General features: G+C 46.3%; 1 protein-coding gene across 1 annotated transcript in view; it reads right to left on the bottom strand.

The window, feature by feature from the left end:
- LOC116978933 overlaps window positions 1-25,945 on the bottom strand; it is a 60,914-nt gene that overhangs the window by 33,021 nt on the left and 1,948 nt on the right. The window contains exons 2-5 of the mRNA XM_033030234.1: window positions 23,867-23,948; window positions 14,650-14,866; window positions 6,619-6,761; window positions 185-335 (exon numbers count right to left, since the gene is read on the bottom strand). Of these exons, the coding sequence (XP_032886125.1) occupies window positions 185-335; window positions 6,619-6,761; window positions 14,650-14,866; window positions 23,867-23,948 (593 nt within the window). The remainder of the gene's footprint in view (window positions 1-184; window positions 336-6,618; window positions 6,762-14,649; window positions 14,867-23,866; window positions 23,949-25,945) is intronic.

The following is a 25,945-nucleotide window of genomic DNA, read 5'->3' on the forward strand; positions in this document are numbered from 1 at the left end:
CCGTGGTCTGACTACATCTTGTGCAGGGACATCATCTTTGGGCTGGGTGCAGGATGGGGGGGGGGGGGGGGGGGGGGGGGGGCGGAGAGGGCAGAGATCGAGGGAACGTTTCTAAAAACAAACAATTCCAGTCCAGCCCCAGGGACACAGAACTTCTCGGCTGCATCGCCATCTCTCTACTCACGGAATGGGTTCAATGTTCATCTCAGTGATGGCAGGAACCTCTGGGATGGAATCCTTTCCCTCGGGGGCGAGCGAGGCCTGGTCCAGAAACCTGATCAATGACTGATTGATGAAGTCCGCGTCACAAACTGTGTTGATCGTTTCCTCCAAAGCTGTCAGAGATCAACAGAAGAAGTAAGGGAATAACTTGACATTGAGTTTACCATTTCCACCAAGTTATGCACAATGCTAACCCGAAACCGAGCAATCTCTTCAATGGTACTTTTATGCCCCTGTCCCACTTAGGAAACCTGAACGGAAATCTCTGGAGACTTTGCGCCCCACCCAAGGTTTCCGTGCGGTTCCCGGAGGTTTTTGTCAGGCTCCCTACCTGCTTCCACTACCTGCAACCACCGGCAACCTCCGGGAACTGCACGGAAACCTTGGGTGGGGCGCAAAGTCTCCAGAGGTTTCCGTTCTGGTTTCCTAAGTGGGACAGGGGCATAACTTATCGTCACATGTACCGAGGAACAGTGAAATTCTCTTTTGTATACTGTTCCGCGAACTAAACTGATTGGAGCAGCATGTTGGCGCAGTGGTAGAGTTGCTGCCTTACAGCACCAGAGACTCGGATTTAATGCTGTCTGCATGGAGTTTGTATGTTCTCACCGTGACCTCGTTGTTCTTTCCAGGGCACTCCAGTTTCCTCCCACACTCCAAAGATTTACAGGTTTGTAGTTTTATTGGCTTAGGTACAGACTACAAATTGTCCCAAGTGTGTGGGACAGTACTAGCGGATCGCTGGTCGGTTCGTACTTGGTGGGCCGAACGGCTTGTTTTTTAAGTGAAGCATTAAAAGATATGTGGTTACATCCACTCGAGTAAATGGATGCGTCACAGAAATGGGGAAGTGACAAAGCCAAGTGCCGCCAAGGCGAACGCAGCCCACTTTATGTTCCAGAATTGTGGCCAGTCCTCAGCGGCAGACTTAGATAAATGGGTTAAATGGACTCAGGATACCATCAGACCATCCCCACCCCATGGATCATTTAATTTTGATCAAATAGTGGCGCCAGCAATGGCTGCCTCACCAACAGTCTGTCTGTCCCTTTCTTTATGTTTTAATAGTATGTGTTCAATGTATGCTTTTAGTGTTCTTTTGCTTGTTTTACGTGGGGGGTGGGTGGGAGGAGGGGGCTGGGGGAAATTTTTTCTAATCTCTTACCTCGACGGAGATGGGACTTTTTCCCGTATCGTATCTCCGTCCGCACTGCGGCCGAACATCGAGGAGTTGGCGGCCTTTGCTGGAGACCGACCGAGAGCTCCACCGCGGGGAGCCTGCGGGACTTTACCATCGCGGAGCTCGCGATCCCTTTGCCAGGGGTCGAGCTCTGAGCTCCAACGTGGGAGCCTGCGGGACTTTAACATCATGGAGCTCGCAGTCTCTGGTCAGAGACCGACTTCGGGTAACTCCAAGCCGCAGGAGCTTCAACCGCCCTGACAGAGGAGCTTCGACCGCCGGCTGCGGGAGCTTCGATCGCCCCGACTGCGGATGGTTCGACCGCGGGAGAAGAATGAGGGAAGAAGATTAGACTTTATTGCCTTCCATCGCAGTGAGGAATGTGGGGAATCCACTGTGGTGGAAGTTTATGTTAACTTTTATGTAGTTGTGTGTCTTGTTGCTATTTTAGTGTGGCTGTATGGTAATTTGCATATCACTGTACCTTAATTGGTACACGTGACAATAAACAGATAAACAGACTTTTGAACCTTTGAAACCCTTGAGTAGAGTGCCCGGAAGGAGGTTTAGTGGATGAGGATCCTGGCCAAAGAGGGAAACAAAAAGTGAATCCGTCTGTGTTTGGAGAATCACAGAAACGGAGAGAGAAAAGTGTGGAGGTAAGTAACAAGGGAAGAGACGAGAAGAACAAAAGAAATAAAGGCGAGATGAAAACCGAAGGGCTGACCCAAATGAGAATTACATAAGACAAATGTAGCAACCTCCCGATTTGGACCGAAAGAGATGGAGTTCCAAGAACAATGGGCAGACATCTCTCTCTCCTTCCCACCCACCACCCCACCCCCCACCCCCACCTCCCCACCCACCCCCTCCCCACCCACCACATACAGACTCCAACCCCCCCCCCGGCTCACATCTTGCAGAACCAACCAGCTGCACAGGTTATTGATCAGACATTAATCTCACTTTAACTTTAAATCCACCTGTTCTGACTGCACACATCCCAATTCAAGTCCCAAACGCTCCCCTGAAAAGCACCGAGATACCATGCTGACGAATATTTCCACTTGTACAATTTTCTGTGTTTTGTGCGCAGAAACCTAGCAATCACTTCATCTATCATTTAACAGCTTGTTGTTAGATGAACACACCACAGCTCAACCAAATCTTCACGTTTGGATTAAGAGGCAGTTAGCTTGATTATCATTCCCCCTCACCGCCCCAATATAATGTGACTTTCCCAAAAGGCAAGGGGCATATTTAGGTATCAGTTTCCATTGTGAGCTGGTGAGGTTCAGAGTGCATACCTCTGGCCGCTCCCAGTCCTCTAGAGGACACAGCTCCATCTGCTGGCTGCGTTCAAAGCTGGTGAAATAGATTTTATGGCTAAAAAGTGAATAAATGTGTTTGGGAAACAGGATGGGGACGTGCATCGGATTGCAGGGTTAATCCTGATTGCTTGGAATGGTGGAGCTAGGTTTAACCTGCGCATGGCTTTCCTCTGCTTGCTGTTCATACAGAGAGAGGGGGAGATGGAGGGGAGGTGGGAGGGGTGAGGAGGAAGGTCCTGAGCGCACGGCCTTGGCTGATTAGCAGAGGGATCAAATTCAGTGAGCGTGAGCTGACATTTACAGATGAGGCAAGACAATACGGCGCAAAATCTCTGGGCCAAGTCCCTACAGACTGAACAGGATTCCAATAATAGTTCCCAACCAATGTTAATCCTTAACCATGGCATATATGCACATGCAATGTTACTTTCAAAGGTTATTTATATGTGATATTGTGTCTATGTGGTGTAAATACATACAAAGTACTCTTTAGAACACATTAATTTTCTGTATTCACCCTTATCTCTGTTATCCTTATCTCCTTATTCCTTATCTCTGCTCGTAACAAGGTTGATTTAGACCAGTGGTCCCCAACCTTTTTTAGCTCATGGGATCTTTTAATTTTTCTGTGCCTCCGCCCCCCCCCGACATTATTAGCGGAAAAAAAGTACTTCAATATTATACCTTCCATAAAAATATCAGTGTCTAATAATTGCACATATATTCTCTTTTATTCTATTCCACAAACATCAAAAATATTTCAACTACATGGATTTAAATTTATTAGAACTGAAATTTAGGAGGCTCTGTGGCCCCCTTCATTGAACCTGTGGCAAGAGGCACTCTGAACCTCACCAGCTCACAATGAAAACTGATACCTAAATATGCCCCTTGCCTTTTGGGAACCTGTGGCCCCCTAAATCCCAATTTTTTTTCTGTGGCCCCCCCTGAAATTTGCCATGGCCCCAGGTTGGGAATCACTGCTTTAGACTAGGAAGGTGCATATTACATTCCTGCCAGCTCATCTTCCATGTAATCGGCCACCAGCCCACGTCCCTCACATTCACAATGACACAAACAAGACAGGAAATGTCAAACACTAGAGGTCACAGCTTTAAGGAGAGGTGCAAAGTTTAAAGGAGATGTGTGCGGCATGTTTTTTTTATACAAAGGGTGGTGGGCGCCTGGAACACGCTGCCAGGGGTAGTGGTTGATATTGTGGCATTTAAGAGGGTTTTGGAGTGTTTACTATAGTTTAATTATAGTGTGGAAACAGGCCCTTCACTCCACCAAGTCCATGCCGACCAGCGATCACTAGTTCTATCCTGCACATTAGCAACAATTTACAGAAGCCAATTAACCTACAAACCTGCAGGTCTTTGCAGTGTGGGAGGAAACCGGAGCACGTGGAGAAAACCCACGCGGCCACGGTGAGAACATGCTAATTCCATACAGACAGCACCCATAGTCAGGATCGAACCTGGGAATCTGGCTCTGTAAGGCACAACTCTACCGCTGCACCACCCATCGGCACATGGATATGCACAGAATGGGGGGGATATGGATTACATGCAGGCAAAGGAGATTAGTTTCTTACCATCAAATTTAGCATGGACATTGTAGGCCGAAGGGCCTGTTCCTGTACTGTACTGTTCTATGTAAAAATGTGTAAGAAGGAACTGCAGATGCTGGTTTAAACCGAAGATAGACACAAAGAGCTGGAGTAACTCAACGGGACAGGCAGCATCTCTGGAGAGAAGGAATGGGTGACGTTTTGGGTCGAGATCCTTCTTCAGACTGTTTAGTTTTAAGGGAAACGAGAGATATAGACAGTGATGTGGACAGAAAAAGAACAATTAATTAAAGATAAGCACAAAAGTAATGATCATAAAGGAAACAGGCCATTGTAAGCTGTTTTGTAGGGCGGAAATCCGATGCTAGTGCGACTTGGGTGGGGGAGGGATAGAGAGAGAGAGAGAGAGAGAGAGAGAGAGAGAGAGAGAGAGAGAGAGAGAGAGAGAGAGAGAGAGAATCGTTTTGCAGAACACCTTCACTCAGCCCGCCTGAACCAACCTGATCTCCCAGTTGCTGGACACTTTAATTCTCCTTCCCATTCCTACACAGACCTTTCTGTCCTCGATTTCTTCCATTGTCAGAGTGAGGCTAAACGCAAATTGGAGGAACAGCATCTCATATTTCGCTTGGACAGCTTACAGCCCAGTGGTATGAATATCGATTTATCTCACTTCAGGTAGCCCCGGCATTCCCTCTCTCTCTGTCCCTCCCCCACCCAAGTCACACTAGCTTCTCATTTTCACCCCACAAACAGCTAATAATGGCCTGTTTCCACCGTCACTTTTTTTGCATATCTTTCATTCTTTGTTCTTTATCTCTCCACATCACCGTCTATATCTCTCGTTTCCCCTATCCCTAACCCAGTGGTTCTTAACCTTGTTGGCACCAGTACGCGCATACGCGAACAAAATACTGTATGTGGTATGTACTTTTGTTAGGTTCCTAAACATGGGCTCAATAAATCGATATGTTATTTGCGCCCCCTTCATGACCCCCTGCAAAGCCCCAGACGAAGGGTCACAACCCCCAGGTTAAGAACCATTGCCCTAACCAGTCTGAAGAAGGGTTTCGACCCGAAACATCACCCGTTCCTTCTCTCCAGAGATGCTGTCTGTCCCGCTGAGTTACTCCAGCTTTTAGTGTCTACCTTCTGTACTGTTCTATGTTCTATAACTAAAGCAGTGTGGGGGATTGAGAGCAAAATGAGTGTAAAAGTCTGGAAAATCATGATCCATTTCAGCAGGAACTTTCAATGCACAAGCATTTGATTTTGGAAGCATCTGTACTATGAATATAGAGATCAGAGATTGTCAACTGTACAATGATGTGCCCATATTATATATGACAGATCGTGATTAAGCTGGAGAGGGTGCAGAAGAGATTCACTGGGACATATTTCTTGGATTGGAGCACCTCACTTATAACGAGAGATTGGTTAGGCTGTTTGCTTTCCCCTGAATGAAAAGGACTGAAGGGTGAGATGATGGCGTAGTACAAAATTATCAGATGGATAGATAGAACGGATAGTTAGAATCTGTTTTCCCCCAATGGAGTGGATGACTAAAAACGAGAGTGCGTAAGTAAAAGGTGCCAGGCAGGAGTATCCGAAGGGATCCGAGGGGGATTATGTTCACACCGAGCGTGGTGGGAATCTCAAACGCACATGCTGAAGAGTGTGTTAAGGTTGATAGACACAAAGTGTTGGCATAACTCAGCCTGCAAGTTTGTAGGTTAATTGGCTTCTGTAGTCATAGTCATAGTCACATTTATTTATATAGCACATTTAAAAAACAACTCTCGTTGGCCAAAGTGCTTTACATTTGTTATAAGAATAGTATAAACAAACAAACTACATACATATATACATGTAGCCCTCGCTCAGTGGACGTCAGGAAAGGCTTGGGAGTATAGATAAGTCTTTAGTCTTGGCTTAAAGGAGTCGATGGAGGGGGCAGTTCTGATGGGAAGGGGGATGCTGTTCCACAGTCTAGGAGCTGCAACCGCAAAGCGCCTGTAGATTGTCCCTGGTGTGTACGATGGACTCTATGGGTCTATCTTCGGTGTGTACCAGCAGCTGCAGTTGCCTTCTGCACAGGCAGTTATGGTAGATGCACCCACAGCATTACAGAAACACCCAGACAAGCACGTGGAGCATCGAGAGCTACAAATATAGCTAAACGTGACTGGTATAGATAAGCAGCATGGACACGGTGGGCCGAAGGGCCTGTTTCTGTACAGCTCAATTACATAACGGGTGACCTGAGTATTAACCATGCATCAGCCTTTAGTTCAACCAGTGTAGACACTTACCTTTCAGTGCAATCACTTCCCTCATCACATTCTGGTAACAGTCTTGTTTCCACAGTGTCTCTGGAAGCAGATTGTGTATCAGGACATCGGCAGTTCTCCTCAGAAAATACACCTCGCCTTGTCGATTCTGGAAAACCTTCTCCCTGCAACACATGATGACGAGATCTTTGCAAACAAACCAAAATAGATTTCTTAATAAACTAGACTATACGTAGTTACTCGAGTGGCACAGCAGGTAGCCCTGCTGCGTCACAGTGCCAGAGACCCGGGTTTGATCCTGACCTCGGGTGCTGTCTGTCTGTGTGTGTGGAGTTTGCACGTTCTCTCAGTGACCATGTGGATTTCCTCCACGCGCTCTGGTTTCCTCTCACATCCTAGACGCCCAGGTTTGCTAGTTAATTGCCCCTAGTGTGTAGGGAGTGGATGAGGAAGTGGGATAACGTAGAACTAGTGTGAACGGGTGATCGATGGTCAGCGTGGGCTCGGTGGGCCAGTTTCCATGCTGTATCTTTCAATCAATCACAACACCTCAAGGAAAATTAATCATTGAATTAGTCATATTTTGCACTTGCACTATTGAGACACATTGAGTCCTGTGCTTAAGAAGGAACTGCAGATGCTGGAAAATCGAAGGTAGACAAAAGTGCTGGAGAAACTCAGCGGGTGCAGCAGCATCTATGGAGCGAAGGAAATAGGCAACGTTGTCCTGTGCTGTTGTTACAAACAGATGCAACACAGTCCCACTCTGTTTTTGTCTCAGCTCCTCTCCTCACGACGGCTAATGCCAACAACCATGGCACGGTGGCGTAGCGGTAGAGTTGCTGCCTCACAGCGCCAGAGACCCGGGTTCAATCCAACTATGGGTGCTGTCTTTACGGAGTTTGAACGTTCTCCCTATGACCGCGTAGATTTTCTCTGGGTGCTCTGCTTTCCTCCCACAGAACACTATGTTTACATACCTGTTGTGCTGCCGCAAGTAAGAATTTCATTGTTCCGTTTCGGGGCATGTGATAATAAAACACTCTTGCCTCTCTCCTGACTCTCCCTGTCTCCCGCACCCACCTCTCCCTGTCTCCTTCCCCCCTGTCCCCTTCCACCTATATTCCTTTCCTCTAGTTTCACAAAGGCTGGCCCCAGGATAAGAGTTTGACTATATAGGACGACGGAGAAAGTTCTCCGTGCAGTGAATTGTAAATCTTCACCGCAGAGGACAGAGGTTGCTACATTATAAAATCTATTCACGGCTGAGGTCAAAGGGAATGAAGAGATGTAGGAATTGAGCAGGGGGTTTATGAGACACAGGATACACAATAGTCTTCCTGAATGTCAGAGCACTCTCCAGGAGTTACCAAGCCTGCCTCTCTGTTTCGCTTTTCCAAGATTCTGTCTACAACAGTCTTTAAGCAACAAAGACTGAGGAAGATTATTACAGGCATGGTCGCATGTCGGGACTTGCATCAATCAAGTTCTGATCTAAGACAACATTTTCTCTGACAAAAGCTGGGGTGGAAACCACAGTTCTAATAATAATTATCAACGAGAAGCAACTTGCATTGGCAGTGATAAAATTAACCCATCGTGTCCCGGCCAAAGTGCATGCAAGAGAATGGGAAAATTCTTTATTCACTCAATATTCACTTCTCTTCTTGAAGTGTCCTCATTTCCCTTCCCAGCATAAAGATTGGACTAAATGTCCAGGTGGGCAGCTTCCAAATCTGTAGCGATAGGAATGGAAAGAACTTTCAAAATGCACGAGGGAAAGGAGAAGCGTTCTGAGTTGAAGATTACACAGGAGATGAAAGGTGACAAAAAGTGGTGGCATTGTAAAGGAAAATGCAGCGGTTTCATTGGGGGTTATTAGTTCTGGGAATAAAGGCAAGGCCACCAGCATAAGGACGTGTCTCACCCCAGGTCACTCCCCCATCTTCCATCAGGCAAGAGGTACAGAAGTGTGAAAACGCACACCTTCAGATTCAGGGACAGTTTCTTCCCAGCTGTTATCAGGCAACTGAACCATCCTATCATCAACTAGAGAGCGGTCCTGAACTACCATCTATCTCAGACTATCTATACTTTACTGAACTTTATCTTGCACTAAACATCATTCCCCTTATCATGTATCTGTACACTGTGGACAGCTTGACTATAATCATGTATTTTCTTTCTGCTGACTGGTTAGCAGGCAACAAAAAAGCTTTTCACTGTACCTCGATACATGTGACAATAAACTAAACTAAACTAAAGTAAATTTTTAACTTAACAATATATGTTTTTTGAGAGGGACAGAACATGTATAAATGTTCATGTTTCACTGAGATCACTGATCATGGTGGTGAAGTCACCATACCATTATCCAGAGACCTTGACCGTTGCCTTGGTAACACAAGCTTGAATCGCAGCAAGCCGGATTAGGAACTTAAATCCAAATGATTAAATAGAAACAGAGGCATGAAGATCATTGTGTATCCTGTGCCTTATTCACCTCTTGTCCAAATCCTATATTTCTTGATTCTCTTCGGTTGGGGGCGCTGCGAGTTAGCTGCCCCACTAGCAGCCTGTTTGTTATTTCGACTTTTTTTAGTGTGTCCAAATATTTGTTTTGGTGTCCCTCAGTGTATCTTGTGTGGGGGGGGAAAAAAGAGGGAAACCGTTTTTCAGTCGCTTCCTCGACGGAGAGGCGACTTTTTCCATGTAGCTTCTCCGCCTTCCCTCTCGCGGCCTTTCCCAGAGTCGGGCCCAGAGCTTCAGCAGCGGGCGCAGCGTGAACTTTTCCATCGCGGAGCGGGGCCATCCCTTGCCGGGAGTCACCAGAAAGGAGTGCTCCCATCGCTGGCCTGGTGACTTTGGCATCATGGGGCTGTGGTCTGTGGAGCTTCTAGCCGCGGGCGTGGCGTGGACTTACCATCCGGAGCCTGGGATCCCTTGCCGGGGATCGCCGGAGAAGAGCTCCGACCACCGGCCTGCGGCCTAAAGCCGCGGTCTCCAGTGGGCACGCCAAGCTGCGGAGTGCGTTCGACCGTCCCGATGTCGGAGTTTCTATCATCTCGACGAGAGGGCCTGTACATCCGGCCGTCCGTAGCGGCGACTACGGAGGGTTTATGGCCCCGACCACGGATGAAGAAGGGAGGAGGACTGACTGAACTTCGTTGCCTTCCACCACAGTGAAGAATGCTGTGGTGGATGTTTGTGTTGAATTCTATTGTGTATTGTGTGTTCTTTTTTCAACTGTATCACTACTGGCAAATTCATTTCACTGTCCCTTAGTTGGCGCATGTGACAAATAAATGTGACTTTGACTTTATGCACGAGAAAGTATCTACCTCAGACATGAATTAGTTTAGTTTAGATTGGAAACTAAACCCATCGAGCCCACGCTGACCAGCGATCACCCATACACTAGTTCTATCTTACACATTTCTATCCAACAATTTACAGATGCCAATTAACCTACAAACCTGCACGTCTTTGGAAGGTGGGAGGAAACCGGAGAAAACCCACGCGGTCATGGGGAGACGTACAAATTCAGCAACTCTACCACTGATTCACTCATGCCCTTTGAGTTAGTAAACCTCGGCTCACCCCAGCCTGGTCTGGCCAATATATGACTTCAAACCCACAGGACAACCTTTACTTGCCCTTGGAATAGCCTTGTAGGATGCTCAGTTCAAAGGGCAATTAGGAATGGATAACAAGAACTAATCTTGTCAGCAATATTAAAATCCAATGATCCACCAGTGGTGTTTCACAGCAGGTGACAGATGTGCCAGGGATTACAATGCTGGCTAAAGCAAGGAGCTATCAGTGGTTCAGGTTTCACAACTGACTGACTGTAATGGTTAAAGGACCTGTCCCACTTACGTGTCCTTGGCACTCAAATTACGCGACCTCGTGGTTGCGTTGAGGCGCACGGGCATCTTGTGGCCGCGCGGGGCGGGTCCCACTGAGAAGCGCGGAGGGGTATGTAGTTGTGCGCGACATTGCGCGGGGCTCCGAAATTTTTGTAGCGAACAAAATCTTCGCGTGCCAACAGCCTGTCGCGGAACTGACGGCCAAAGTGGGACAGGTCCAAGACCCTGGCGCGACACAACGTCTCACCTCCAACAGCAGCAGAAGCAGGCAAACGATCGCCGAACTCAGCCTGGGGCTTACAGCCGTTGCGGTCCCGAATCCGCCCCCACTCCTACTCCCAGAGCGGGGCCAATAAGATTGAAGATAGACACAAAATGCTGGAGTAACTTAGCGGGACCAGCAGCATCTCTGGAGAGAAGCAATGGGTGACGTTTCGGGTCAAGACCCTTCTTTCAGACTGAAGAAGAGTCTCGACACGAAACATCACCCATTCCTTCTCTCCAGAGATGCTGCCGGTCCCGCTGAGTTACTCCGGCATTTTGTGTCCATCTTCAAATGACTCCAGACGGCTGTGCGGTCGAATGAAGTCGTGTGCGACCTTCGCGGGACTGTCACGGCTCAAAGCGACCACGAGGTTGCGTAATTAGCGTGCCAAGGACACGTAAGTGGGACAGGCCCTTTAGAGTTAAAGAAGGAACTGCAGATGCTGGAAAATCGAAGGCAGACAAAAATGCTGGAGAAACTCAGCAGGTGAGGCAGCATCTATGGAGCGAAGGAAATAGGCAACGTTTCGGGTCTCGACCCTCACATCAACATTGCTTTTACTCTGTGTCGGAAGGAAATGTAGATGCTGGTTTACACTGAAGATAGACACAAAATGCTGGAGTAACTCAGCGGGTCAGGCAGCATCTCTGGAGAAAAGGATAAGGTGAAGTTTTGGGTCGAGGTCCTTCTTCAGACTGAGAGTCAGGGGAAAGGGATACTAGAGGTATGAAAAGGACAAAGAACAAATGAATGAAAAGCACATAAAGAACGTTACTGGCTTTGATTTGTTCTTTTCATTCCTTTCATTAATTTGGTCTTTGTACCTTTTCACATCTCTAGTTTCCCTCTCCCCTGACTCCCAGTCTGGGGAAGGGTCTTGACCCAAAACGTCACCTATTTACTTTTCTCTAGAGATGCTGCCTGGCCCGCTTAGTTACTCCAATATTTTGTGTCTATCTTCTGTTTTAACTCTCTCTAGCATTTCAGATTTCCAGCTGGGATATCTCCAGATGTTTTGTACTTTCTCTTATCTTATCTGTTGTTTCAATGGCTCGCCCAGTACTTTGTGTATGTTGTATTGTACAATTCCAGCGTTGTTCTCTCTCTTTCATTTCCATTTATATCTCCTCCAGACAGATCAGCCGATCTTCACCATCCTCCTCTCTCTTCCAGCACCCTTTCCTTCAGTGCCCTTCAGTCTCTCTTGGTGAGAGTAGCCTTTGTTCTCTCATCCTTTACTCTTCTGCAACCTCAAACCATTTTAGTTTCTAAACATAGAAGCATATAAAATAGGTGCATCCAACTCAGTATCCTGTACCTGCCTTCTCTCCATACCCCCTGATCCCTTTAGCCACAAGGGCCACATCTAACTCCCTCTTAAATATAGCCAATGAACTGGCCTCAACTACCTTCTGTGGCAGAAAATTCCAGAGATTCACCACTCTCTGTGTGAAAAATGTTTTCCTCATCTTGGTCCTAAAAGATTTCCCCCTTATCCTTAAACTGTGACCCCTTGTTCTGGACTTCCCCAACATCGGGAACAATCTTCCTGCATCTAGCCTGTCCAACCCCTTAAGAATTTTGTAAGTTTCTATAAGATCCCCCCTCAATCTTCTAAATTCTAGCGAGTACAAGCCGAGTCTATCCAGTCTTTCTTCATATGAAAGTCCTGACATCCCAGGAATCAGTCTGGTGAACCTTCTCTGTACTCCCTCTATGGCAAGAATGTCTTTCCTCAGATTAGGAGACCAAAACTGTACGCAATACTCCAGGTGTGGTCTCACCAATAATAATAATAATAATAATAAATTTTATTTATGGGCGCCTTTCAAGAGTCTCAAGGACACCTTACAAAAATTTAGCAAGTAGAGGAAAAACATGTAAGCGGAATGAAATAAATAGTAGAGACAGTTGGGGGAGGGAGTTCCAGAGCCTGGGAGCTGCCCTGGAGAAGGCTCTGTCCCCAAAACTGCGGAGGTTGGACTTGTGGATGGAGAGGAGACCGGCTGATGTGGATCTGAGGGACCGTGAGGGTTGGTAGGGGGAGAGGAGGTCAGTGAGATATGGGGGGGCAAGACCCTGTACAACTGCAGTAGAACCTCCCTGCTCCTATACTCAAATCCTTTTGCTATGAATGCTAACATACCATTCGCTTTCTTCACTGCCTGCTGCACCTGCATGCCTACTTTTAATGACTGGTGTACCATGACACCCAGGTCTCGTTGCATCTCCCCTTTTCCTAATCGGCCACCATTCAGATAATACTAGCAAAGGGGCTGTCCCACTGCGGCGACCTAATCCGCGTGTTCTGTTGAGTTTGCCCTCGACTCATACTCGCAGCATGGTCGACACGAGGTCGTAGGAGGTCTTTATAACTCTCCTTCATGCTCGAGAGTAATCCCCGTGTACTCAAGGCCTCAGCTAAGTCGCGGCATATTTTTCAACATGCTGAAAAATGCCCACGAGTAAAAAAAGGTGGCCATGGATAAAATCGATACTTTTTTTACTCGTAGGTTTAGTCGTAGTAGGTCGGCATGTTAGTCGTAGGTAATCGAGGGTAGTCGGAGATAGTCTTCATCATAGTCGAAGGGAGATCGAAGGAGATTGAAGGAGGTCGTCTTCACTCTCCACTGTTCGGTGTCCAATTTCCCCGAAGCTAGTCGTAGCTAGTTGATGCTAGTCTTCTACATAGTCGAAGGAGGTCTTCAACATGACATTTTTTCAAACTCTCCTAAGCTCTTCTAAACTCGTCCATTAGATCGCCCAATAGGGACAGCCCCTTAACTTCCCCCAATTCTGGTCAAAGGTGATCAACTTGAAACTATTTGTATCTCTGTTGCATAGTTACAGCACTTTACACTATTTGTACCAGCAGTTATTTCATCAGTTCACATATATATTGTAAGATACAGCATGCATCAGGCCCTTTGGCCCACCGAGTCCACTCTGACCATCATTCACCTGTTCACACTAAAAACGACACAAAGTGCTGGCGTAACTCAGCAGGTCAGGCAGCAACCCTAGTGAATATGAATAAGCAACATTTCAGGTTGGGACCTTATTCACACCTGCGAAATTACTCTGTTTAAGAAAGAACTGAAGATGCTGGAAAAAATCGAAGGTAGACAAAAATGCTGGAGGAACTCAGGGGGTGAGACAACATCTATGGAGAGAAGGGATAGGCGAGTCTGAAGAAGGGTCTCAACCCGATACGTCACCTATTCCTTCTCTCCATTGATGCTGCCTCACCCGCTGTGTTCCTCCAGCATTTTTGTCTACCTGCAAAATTATTCTAGCACTTTGTGTCTTTTTTTGTAAACCAGCATCTGCAGTTCCTTCCCATTCACACCAGTTCTACATTATCCCACTTTCACATCCACTCCCTACACACTAGGGGCAATTTACGGAGATCGATTAACCCACAAACCCGCACAACTTTGGGATGTGGGAGGAAACGGGAGCACCCAGAGGAAACCCATACAGTCACATGGAGAAGGTGCAGACTCCACACAGACAGCATACGAGGTCAGGATTGGGATGTGGGGGGAAACCAGCGCACTGGAGGAAACCCATCCAATTACAGGGAGAACGAGCAAACTCCACGCAGACAGCATCTGAAGTCAGGATCAAACCCAAGTCTCTGGCTCTGTGAGGCAGCAGCTCTACCAGCTGCGCCACATGCAGGATATAATAAATATCAGAAATTGGAACAATGAAAATAGTTCCATCTTTGATAAACACACAGAGGGGTTGTGATGGGGAGAGATTAGAAATGACAGAATGGATAAAATAATGCAATAGAAATTCCCCTGAAAACACAAGCAGTAAAGATAAGGAAACTCCCCGGTGTTTTATATTTGCTCATAGTTTCTCTTCTGTTACAATCCCACCCCAGATTTAAAAAAAACCATATCATACCTCTTACTTTTCTTCTTGACATTTTGTAAGTGGATAGTGAGGATTTGAATCAATCCAATTTCTATTCTGGTGAAGTTCAGATTCCTGATTTTGCCCAATGCATAATCCACGGCAGTGTTAAACTCACGCAGTAGAACCTGGTAGAGTGGCTGGTCGGCATTATCCTCAGGAGGGTCGTACCACAGCAAGATGAACTGGGAGTAACTGCAGTCAAACACTTGAGGAAGGAAACAGTCCACTTAATAAGATGTTATCTGAACAGGCTGAGTACAGGCTGACTGCTATGACTCCAAGAAGCATTGTGTGGGCATTTCTAGAGTCAAGAGTGTTTTACCGTCATATGTCTCAGATAGAACAATACAATTCTTACTTGCAGCAGCACAACAAAAATATGTAAACATAGTACACTGTAATAAATTAGAAAAAGTTCAGCATATATATATTATATATATAATGTTCTAGAAGGAACTGCAGATGCTGGAAAATCGAAGGTAGACAAAATTGCTAGAGAAACTCAGCGGGTACGGCAGCATCTATGGAGCAAAGGAAATAGGTCACGTTTCGAGCCGAAACCCTTCTTCTGAGTTTCTCCAGCAATTTTGTCTGCCTATTATATATGTGTGTGTGTGTGAGAGAAAAGCGCACGCACGCACGCGCGCGCGCACGCACACGCACGCACACGCACGCACACACACACACACTCTAATAGTGCAAAAAGACAAAACCAATGTCCTCAAGTCTATGTAATTCATAGGTGACCATATTTGGAGGATTTCAGTATAGGAGTAAAGAGGTCCTTCTGCAGTTGTACAGGGCCCTGGTGAGACCACACCTGGAGCATTGTGTGCAGTTTTAGTCTCCTAATTTGAGGAAGGACATTCTTGCTATTGAGGGAGTGCAGCGTAGGTTCACGAGGTTAATCCCCGGGATGGCGGGACTGTCATATGAGGAAAAATTGGAACTGGGCTTGTATTCACTGGAATTTAGAAGGGTGAGAGGGGATCATATAGAAACATATAAAATTATATAAGGAATGGACAAGCTAGATGCACGAAATATGTTCCCAATGTTGGGGGTCTCCAGAACAAGGGACCACAGTCTAAGAATAAAGGAGAGGTCATTTAAAGCCCAGATGAGAAAAAACTTTTTTCTCCCAGAGAGTTGTGAATTAGTGGAATTCTCTGCCACAGAAGGCAGTAGAGGGCAATTCACTGGATGGATGTAGAGAGTTAGATAGAGCTCTTGGGGCTAGTGGAAGCAAGAGATATGGGGAGAAGGCAGGCACGGGTTACTGATTGTGGATGATCAGCCATGATCACAATGAATGGCGGTGCTGGCTCAAAGGGCCGAACGGCCTCCTCCTGCGCCTATTTTCTATGTTTCATACTCATAGCCTGATGGCTGTGTGGTAGAAGCTGTTCCTGAACCTGGACCTTACACTTTTCAGGCTCCTATATCTTCTTCCCGATGGAGGAGTTAAATGAGAGCGTGGCCAGGGTGGTGTGGGTCTCTGGTGATGCTGGCTGCCTTTTTGAGGCAGCGACTCCTGTAAATCCCTTCAATGGTGTGGAGGTCAGAACCCATGATGGACTGGGCAGCGTTCACCACTTTTTGAAGTCATCTCAGCTCCTGGGCGTTCAAGTTGCCGAAGCAGGTCGTGATGCATCCAGTCAATATGCTCTCTACTGTGCACCTGTAGAAGTTCAATAGAGTCCTCTTGGACACACCAAATCATCTCAATCTTCTCAGGAAGTAGAGGCGTTGATGGGCTTTCTTCATAATTGCACCAGTGTGCTGGGTCCAGGAAAAATCTTCAGAGATACCCAGGAATTTGAAGCTTTTGACACTCTCCCGTTGATATAGATGATATGTTGGATATGTGAGGGAAGGGGAAGGCAACGGAAATTTACTGGACTATTATGTGGACTTCAGGGTGGATTCCGGCCAGGTTGATTTGATGGTAGACAAAGGCCAGAGATGGGAAGATGACAAAAGGATGTGAGATAAGGAGTGAAGATGCGCAAAATGTGAGGAAGGGATGTAGGTGGAAGGGGAACAGCACCTCATATTCCGCTTGGGTAGCGTATAACCCAACGGTATGGACATCAAATTCTCCAATTTTAGATAACTAGCCAACAGCAACCCAAGGGGAAAGGGTTGCTGTTGGTTAGTTACCTAAAATTGGAGAATTTAATGTTTATATCATTGGGATGTAAGCTACCCAAGTGGAATATGAGGTGCCGTTCCTCCAGTTTGCATGTGGACTTATTCTGGCAATGGAGGGGGCCTAGGAGAGAAATCTCAGCAAGGGTAGGAAGGAACTGCAGATGGTGAAGGTTTTTACTGAAGATAGACACAAAGTGCTGGAGTAACTCAGCGGGTCGGGCAGCATCTCTGGAGAAAAAGGATGGGTGACGTTTCGGGTTGATAGAAACATAGAAAATAGGTGCAGGAGTAGGCCATTCGGCCCTTCGAGCCAGCACTGCCATTCAATATGATCATGGCTGATCATCCAAAATCAGTACCCCGTTCTGGCTTTTCCCCCCCATATCCCTTGATTCCCGTAGCCCTAAGAACCAAATCCAACTCTCTCTTGAAAATATCCAGTGAATGTGCAGGAGGTGGAGGGATAAGGATCACTTGCAGGAGGAGGCAATTATACGTTCATACGCCATAGGAGCAGAAGTAGTCCATTCAGCCCATCCCATCGAGTCTACTCCACCATTCAATCATGGCTGATGTATCTTTCCCTCTCACCACCATTCTCCCATCTACTCCCCTTCACCCTTGACATCCGTACTAATCAGGTATCTGTCAATCTTGGCTTTAAAAATACCCAATGACGTGGCCTCTACAGCTGTCAATGGCAATGAATTCCACAGATTCACCACCCTCTGACTAAAGAAATTCCTCCTCATCTTATCTGCGGCTATGCCCTCTGGTTCTGGAAAACAGAAAACAAAGAAAAATAGGTGCAGGAGTAGGCCATTCGGCCCTTTGAGCCAGCACCGCCATTCAATATGATCATGGCGGATCATCTAAAATCAGTATCCCGTTCCTGCTTTTTCCCCATATCCCTTGATTCCTTTAGCCCGAAGAGCTAAATCTCTCTCTTGAAAACATCCGCTGAATTGGCCTCCACTGCCAGAGAATTCCACAGATTCACAACTCTCTGGGTGAAAAAGTTTTTCCTCATCCCAGTCCTAAATGGCCTTATTCTTAAACTGCGACCCCTGCTTCTGGACTCCCCCAACACCAGGAACAATTTTCCTGCATCTACCTTGTCAAATCCTCTAAGAATTTTATACGTTTCTATAAATTCCAGCAAATACAAGAAACAATCTTCTTCAGACTGAGTTACTCCAGATTTTTGTGTCGATCTTCACAATATATTCACTCCGTGTATTGCCCAAGTGTATTCAGGCAGGTGGTTGAAGAAAACACTGATTATGAAATGAACATGCACAGAAAATAAATTAGCAAAGATGAAGGCATGACACATCCCCTGCAACTTTGCCATCTGGATTAAATCTTGCAGAACCATTCACGTGACGATATATGGTCCCAACGGCAGCTGTCTAACTCCTCCAGAGTTAAAGGTTGGCAGAATGTAGGACCAATGGTTAAAGGTCACGTAATCTGCAATGGTTTCTGACAGCCCCATCCCTCTCCCTCTCCCTCTCTCTCACACACACACACACAAAAATAGATCATTGTTTATATCTTAAATTGAAAAGGACGATGTCAGAAGAGAGGTCAAGATGGCAAATTGCAGCTTTAACTCTCTTCCCTTCATTGGCCTCCCCTTGGACACAGCTTTCCTCAGTGTCAACACTGTTAGAGCACGGACTGGGGGGGGTGAGAGAAAGTCATTCTCAGTCCCGGCCGTTGCCAGTGGCCACTGCCACAAGTCAGATGTGCGGACTCCAGCTAATGAGAATAAGGAAAACATATTCACCTGGCTAATCCATGGGGGAAAAGTTCAATTATATATCTCGCAGCAGGCAGAGAAGAGTGGGAATCATTCCCCACATCACCTATCCCAGTTTTCTGCACGTCGTTCCTCCACATTCCCTGCATCGCCCCTCCCTATTTCCCCAAATAAACCCCCCTATTTCCTACATAACCCATCCCTCTTCATGCTGACGACACCAATGTTGGAGGAGTTGCAGACCGTGAGGAAGGGTGTCAGAAGAAACTGCAGGATATTGATCAGCTGCAGAAATAGACGGCAAAATGGCAGATGCAGTGTAACCCGAGCAAGTGTCAGGTGTTGCACTTTGGGAGGTTGAATGCAACGAGAGACTGTACAGTCCCTTAACAGCATTGATATGCAGAGGGATTGTGGAGTCCAAGCTTACAGCTCACTGAAAGTAGATAGGGTGCTAAAGGCTTGGCTTCTTTGCAGGGGGCATTGGGTATAAGAGTCAGGAAGTCATGACGCATCTCTGTAGGACTGTGGTTATGCCGCATTTGCAGTATTGTGTGCGTTCCTGTGTCGCCTCATTACAGGAAAAGATGTGGAGGCTTTGAAGAGGGTGCAGAGGTTTGACGGAGAGCTGCCCGGATTACAGGGTTTCGGCTACAGGGAGTGGTAGGATAGACTTGGATTGTTTTCTCTGAAACGTCGGAGGTTGAGGGGAGACTTGATGGAAGCATGTAAAATTATGAAAGGCGTAGATAGGATCGACAATTAAAACCTTTTTCACCGGCTTGTGGAAATGTTCAAAACTAGAGGGCATACCTATAAAGGTATGAGGGGGAAAGTTTAATGAAGATGTGTGGGGCAAGTTTTTTTTCTACAAAGAGGGTATTGGGGCCTGGGACACATTGCCACAGGTGGTGGAGGCCGATACAATAGTTGAAGAGGCTTTTGCATGGGCACATGGATGTACAGGGAATAGAGGGATATGGATCGCGTACAAACACTTGAGGTCAGTTTAACTTGGCATCTTGTAGGCAGAAGGGCATATTCCTGTTCTATGGGGCTGCACACTGGCACAGGGGTAGTTGCTGCCTTACAGCGCCGAAGACCCAGATTCGATCCTGACTATGGGTGCTGTCTGTACGGAGTTTGTACATTCCCCATGTGACCACGTGGGTTTTCTCCGGGTGCTCCGGTTTCCTCCCTCACTCCAAAGACGTACAGGTTTGTAGGTTAATTGCTTCGGTAAAAATTGTAACTTGTCCATGGTGCGTGAAATACTGCTAGTGTACGGGGTGATCGGTGGTCAGCGCGGACCCGGTGGGCCGAAGGGCCTGTTTGTGCGCTGTATCTCTAAAGTAAAGTTCTATATAACCATATAACAATTACAGCACGGAAACAGGCCATCTCCACCCTTCTAGTCCATGCCGAACACTTATTCTCCCCTAGTCCCATATACCTGCGCTCAGACCATAACCCTCCATTCCTTTCCCGCCATATAACTATCCAATTAATTTTTAAATGATAAAAACGAACCTGCCTCCACCACCTTTACTGGAAGCTGATTCCACACAGCCACCACTCTCTGAGTAAAGAAGTTCCCCCTCATGTTACCCCTAAACTTCAGTCCCTTAATTCTCAAGTCATGTCCCCTTGTTTGAATCTTCCCTACTCTCAGTGGGAAAAGCTTATCCACGTCAACTCTGTCTATCCCTCTCATCATTTTAAAGACCTCTATCAAGTCCCCCCTTAACCTTCTGCGCTCCAAAGAATAAAGCCCTAACTTGTTCAACCTTTCTCTGTAACTTAGTTGCTGAAACCCAGCAACATTCTAGTAAATCTCCTCTGTACTCGCTCTATTTTGTTGACATCCTTCCTATAATTAGGCGACCAAAATTGTACACCATACTCCAGAATTGGCCTCACCAATGCCTTGTACAATTTTAACATTACATCCCAACTTCTATACTCAATGCTCTGATTTATAAAGGTCAGCACACCAAAAGCTTTCTTTACCACCCTATCTACATGAGATTCCACTTTCAGGGAACTGTGCACAGTTATTCCCAGATCCCTCTGTTCACCTGCATTCTTCAATTCCCTACCATTTACCATGTACGTCCTATTTTGATTTGTCCTGCCAAGATGTAGCACCTCACACTTATCAGCATTAAACTCTATCTGCCATCTTTCAGCCCACTCTTCCAAATGGCCTAAATCTCTCTGTAGACTTTGAAAATCTACTTCATTATCCACAACCCCACCTATCTTAGTATCATCTGCATACTTACTAATCCAATTTACCACACCATCATCCAGATCATTGATGTACATAACAAACAACAGTGGATCCAACACAGATCCCTGTGGCACCCCACTAGTCACTGGCCTCCAACCTGACAAACAACCATCCACCATTACTCTCTGGCATCTCCCATTCAGCCACTGTTGAATCCATCTTGCTACTCCACCATTAATACCCAACCATTGAACCTTCTTAACCAACCTTCCACGAGGAACCAATCACCCACCCTTCTAACGGAACTGTCTCCTGTGGCTGGCAGTTCTAATTTCAAAACTCTAAATTCTCAGCTACATTCTAAATAACAGATTTTGCGCCAATTAATCCCCACCATCAGTCACCAGCGCTAAACATGCACGAGAATACCTTCAGCATTCAGTCCTATCCAGATGTGTGAAGTGAGTTTACCCAGAAAGTAGTGTCTCACATGCGACAACTAACGATGAACTAACGGCCAGCTTCCTCCTCTCTAACTTTTACTTTTACTTCTTGAATAACTCGCGGGAGTAAATGGATTTTAATACATTTAGTTTAGTTTAGTTTAGCTTAGTACCGAGGTACAGTGAGAAGCTTTCTGTTACGTGCTAATAACCAGTCAGAGGAAAGACAATACATGATTACAATCGTGCTGTCCGCATTGTACAGATACATGATAAAGGGAGTGACATTTAGTGCAGGATAAAGCCCAGTAAAGTCCGATCGTAGATAGTGCGAGGGTGGTCTGTGAGGTAGCTAGTAACTCAGGACCGGTCTCTAGTTGTAGGTAGGATGGTTCAGATACCTGATATTAACTGTCACCAGCAGGTTGCCTGATAATATATTTAGGTTAACTCATGCTGCAACTGTTTGTCAAGGAGCTATTACTGAATTTGTGCCTGAACTCTTTATGCCACAATAGCTAAGTTGTTATTGATACTTTCTCGATTAGACGAATGGCCTGAAACATAAGACTTTAGAGATACAGCGCAGAAATAGGTCCTTCAGCCCACTGAGTCCATGCCAACCAGCAATCAGCCCGTGCACTAGCACTATCCTATACATTGGGGACAAATTGCAATTCTTTTTTTAAACCAAAGCCAATTAACCTACAAACCTGAACATCTTTGGACTGTGGGAAGAAACCGGAGCACCCGCAGATAAAAGCCCACACGGGCACAGGGAGAACGTACAAACTCCATATAGACAGTAGCAGTAGTCAGGATCGAACCCATATCCCTGGCTCTGTAAAGGGCCTGTCCCACTTGGGTGTCATTTGCGCAACATCCTAAAAATTGGTTGGCGTGTGTCGTGACGTGCACACGGTGAGGCGTGGTGGCGTATGCAGTGACGCATGGTAGCGCACGGCGCCCCAGGACTTTGGGATGCTCAAAATCCTCGTGCGCCACCTGCGTGAGGCGCAAATGATGCCCAAGTGGACAGGCCCTTAAGGCTGTAATTCTACCGCTATGCCACCGTGCCACCCCTGAAGCTAAAATAAAGCTAACATTTGAAAGTTTCTTCAAACGTGACTCTAGGTTTGCAACGAGAAGTGATACAGGAGACACACCGGAAAGATAGACCCATGGACAAGGCAAAACGTTGCGTTTAGGTCATCACAATGTCAATTCTTTGAAGCTGGGGACAAACAGAGCTGTTTAATAGTGTCTCAAAACCTCACTTTGTTTCAATTGGCTATAAATGCCATCATGAGTACTCCATTGAAGGTAAACAAGGTTTTGACATTTGACAAGTTTCTGACATGTTCAGTTATCTTGGACTTGAACACTAGTTAGATTATTGCTTCTTCATTTTTCATTGCATAACTCTTCTGACGGCTGTTGGGCTGCTGAGCACAGGAATGACAATCCCCAGCATGGGAACTGAAGTGGTCAGTTATCATTCATTATGTGAATGTTGGGCAATTATTGAAAGTTGCACCATATTTATATTCTTAATAGAATTAAATTCCACAATCGCCACAGAGGAAATAAAAGTAAGGTTTGTGTGTAAATCTGTGGCAGAGCCAGCGGCTGTGGAACCGGGAACTGAGAACCGGGAACTGCGATAAGGGGCAAATCTTTTAGGACCGAGATGAGAAAAATATTTTTCACACAGAGAGTGGTGAATCTCTGGAATTCTCTGCCACAGAAGGTAGTTGAGGCCAGTTCATTGGCTATATTTAAGAGGGAGTTAGATGTGGCCCTTGTGGCTAAAGGGATCATGGGGTATGGAGAGAAGGCAGGTACAGGATACTGAGTTGGATGATCAGCCATGATCATACTGAATGGCGGTGCAGGCTCGAAGGGCCGAATGGCCTACTCCTGCACCTATTTCTATATTTCTATAACCCACCAGAGGCCCCGAGAGGCCAGGGCCCGGTGAGGGAGCCGCCTCCGGACTCGGCCCAGAGTCACTGGTGTCGTTCAACACAGATCCCACATGGAGTGGGTCTGAGGTTCTTCTCCCTCTCGCCCACGGAGGCGAGAGTCGACGACACTGGCGGATGCTGGACAGAGGGCCAGAAGGGGGAGGTCCAGGGGGTGGCCTAACCTCCCGCTCCTTCAAGGTCAGCTGTGGGTGGTGTCGCCCGGGGCATGAAGACTGACGGGCCGGAGAGGAGAGGGACGGCTCGCTGGTGAACCGTGAGGAGGAGAGGCGGCCGGGCCGACGAGAGACACGGGTCTGCCGAGAACAAGGAGGGGCCCGGTGTGGGGGGGGAAGGGCCACTGAGAACAAGGAGGGACCTGGTGGGGTTACTGCCAGGAACAAAGAGCGGCCGGCGGGGGAGGGGGGACAAAGGGGGGCCATCGGGACTCTGACGTGTACTTTGTAACTTTGTCGTCGGCTGATACGTGAGGACACTTTGCATCCTTTGTGTATTATATGCAACCAACAAAGAATTTCACAGCACCTCTCACTGCATGTGACAATGAAGTATCATTGAAACATTGAATCAAATCAGTTCATACAAAGCAAATAGAACAAAGGTGTTCTGTACAGTAGTGATGTACCTTTCCTTAATGCCTGGTGAAGGGGTGAGGCCGCAACTGTTCCATCAATCACATCCTCTGCACTCTTAGCTTGGCTTTCTTCCTGTATGGATATCGGTTATGGGATTAATATTATTTAAGCGATTAATATGTGCAAAGTACTTTAAACAACTATTCATCAAAGTGGATAATCCCAAAAGGCTGGTAGGATCTATCCCTAGTTATTTCGACAGACAAGAGGGGAGAATGCTGGGGGCAAGGTTGAATGAGTTGTGTGGGACAAGTTTTTGAACGCACACACATACTTCAATCATGCTGCTAGGGGTGGTGATAGAAGCAGAAACAACAGTGACATTTAAGAGGCTTTTAGATAGGCACATGGAAGTGCAGGGGATAGAGCGATGTGGATCATGTGCTGACCTCTCTCTCTCTCTGACTCATTCGACCCAGTCATTCTGATACTTGAATGAGCCATCAAAGGTGACGGCAACCAACAAGGGCCCTTGTGTCCAATGTAGGCGTTGAGAACGGGAAAACTACGAATGGCGGCACGGTGGCTCAGCGGTAGAGTTGCTGCCTCACAGCGCCAGAGTCCCGGGTTCAATCCTGACTACGAGTGCTGTCTGCACAGAGTTTGTACGTTCTCCCTGTGACCGTGTGGTTTTCTCCGGGTGCACCAGTTAACTCCCACACACCAAAGATGTACAGGTTTGTAGGTTAATTTGGCTTCGGTAAAATTGTAAATTGCGTAGGCTATTGTTAGTTTACATGGTGATCATTGGTCAGCAGGGACGGTGGGCCGAAGGGCCTGCATCCTCACTGTATCTCTAAACTGCACTGCACTAAATTCTTCCATATACTGGGGGATAAGCGATTCCCTTATTTTATTTACCTTTATTTACAACTGTTCTTAAAACAGGTTAGCAAACATTTTGCTCATGGTCTGGACCATAATATTATTTTGGATGTCATTACAATCTCAAGGTAAACTGAAATGCCTCTGGTTCCACATCTAAAGCATTTCACTAAGTTGCTGGATCATCTTTGCAATTGAAAATACATTTAAATATGTAAATCAGAATTCTTGCAGTTAAAAAAGGCATTTATAATATTACAACTTTTTGAAAAAGGTACTACAATAACTTTAATAAAATGTCCAAATTACTGCTGAATAACCTCGTTGGTTCTGAAAAGTAACCAATTTATTTCCTTGCAATAACAGCCACAATTCACTATTTTAAATAAAATTTTGTTTAAGGTTCATTCATGCTTTTTCAGCTACAACTTAATCCTCGGTGTACTAATGTTTCATTTGTTTTCTGTAAAACATTCACTACTTGGTGCTTGGGTTTGATACTGAAAACCAAGGTATTACTCAAAACTGCCAGCCTTATTATAAGCTCCTGTTCAAGAGAACCAGAGGACATAGGTTTAAGTCGTCAAAAGTGACTTGACATAGGTTTAAGGTGTGGAGGGACAGATTTAATAGGAACCCGAGGGGTAACCTTTTCACATATAGGGTGGTGGGTGAATGGAACGAGCTGCCGGGGGAGTAGTTAATATCAACGCTTAAGAAACATGGTACATGGATACGACAGGTTTAGAGGGATATGGGTCAAACGCAGGCAGGACTAGTGTAGATGGGACATGTTGGTCGGTATGGGCCTGTTTCCACACTGTATCACTCTAAGAAAATGATTGAAAGCTGTGGGGTTTTGGTGTCGAGGAAGGATAGAGTCAAATGGCATCTTCTTCATCCAAATGTTTCTCATTTTAATTTATGGCAGTCTGATTCCTTCAAATGCATTTGATTTTGTTCTCTCAAGATGGATGGGAGACTTATGCTGGTGGTGATTCAGAGTCAGAAGCTTAGGTCAGCTAGCAGACTTTAGATGGACAGTAAAACTATTCTGTCTTGGAAGGGGATTTCAGGAAAGACGAGTAAACAACATGATGTAGCAAGTCTGGAAAGTTCATAGCGAATTCCTGACAATGGTCTCAACAGGTTAATATCAGTGTTATAGAATCTTGCTCCAAAACCAGCTCAAAGGAATGCTGTAGGGCGACTCCTTGCCTTGCCTGGCCTGTACTTTAGCCAGA

The sequence above is a fragment of the Amblyraja radiata genome, chromosome 12 (genome assembly GCF_010909765.2).
Source record: "Amblyraja radiata isolate CabotCenter1 chromosome 12, sAmbRad1.1.pri, whole genome shotgun sequence".
NCBI lineage: Eukaryota > Metazoa > Chordata > Chondrichthyes > Rajiformes > Rajidae > Amblyraja > Amblyraja radiata.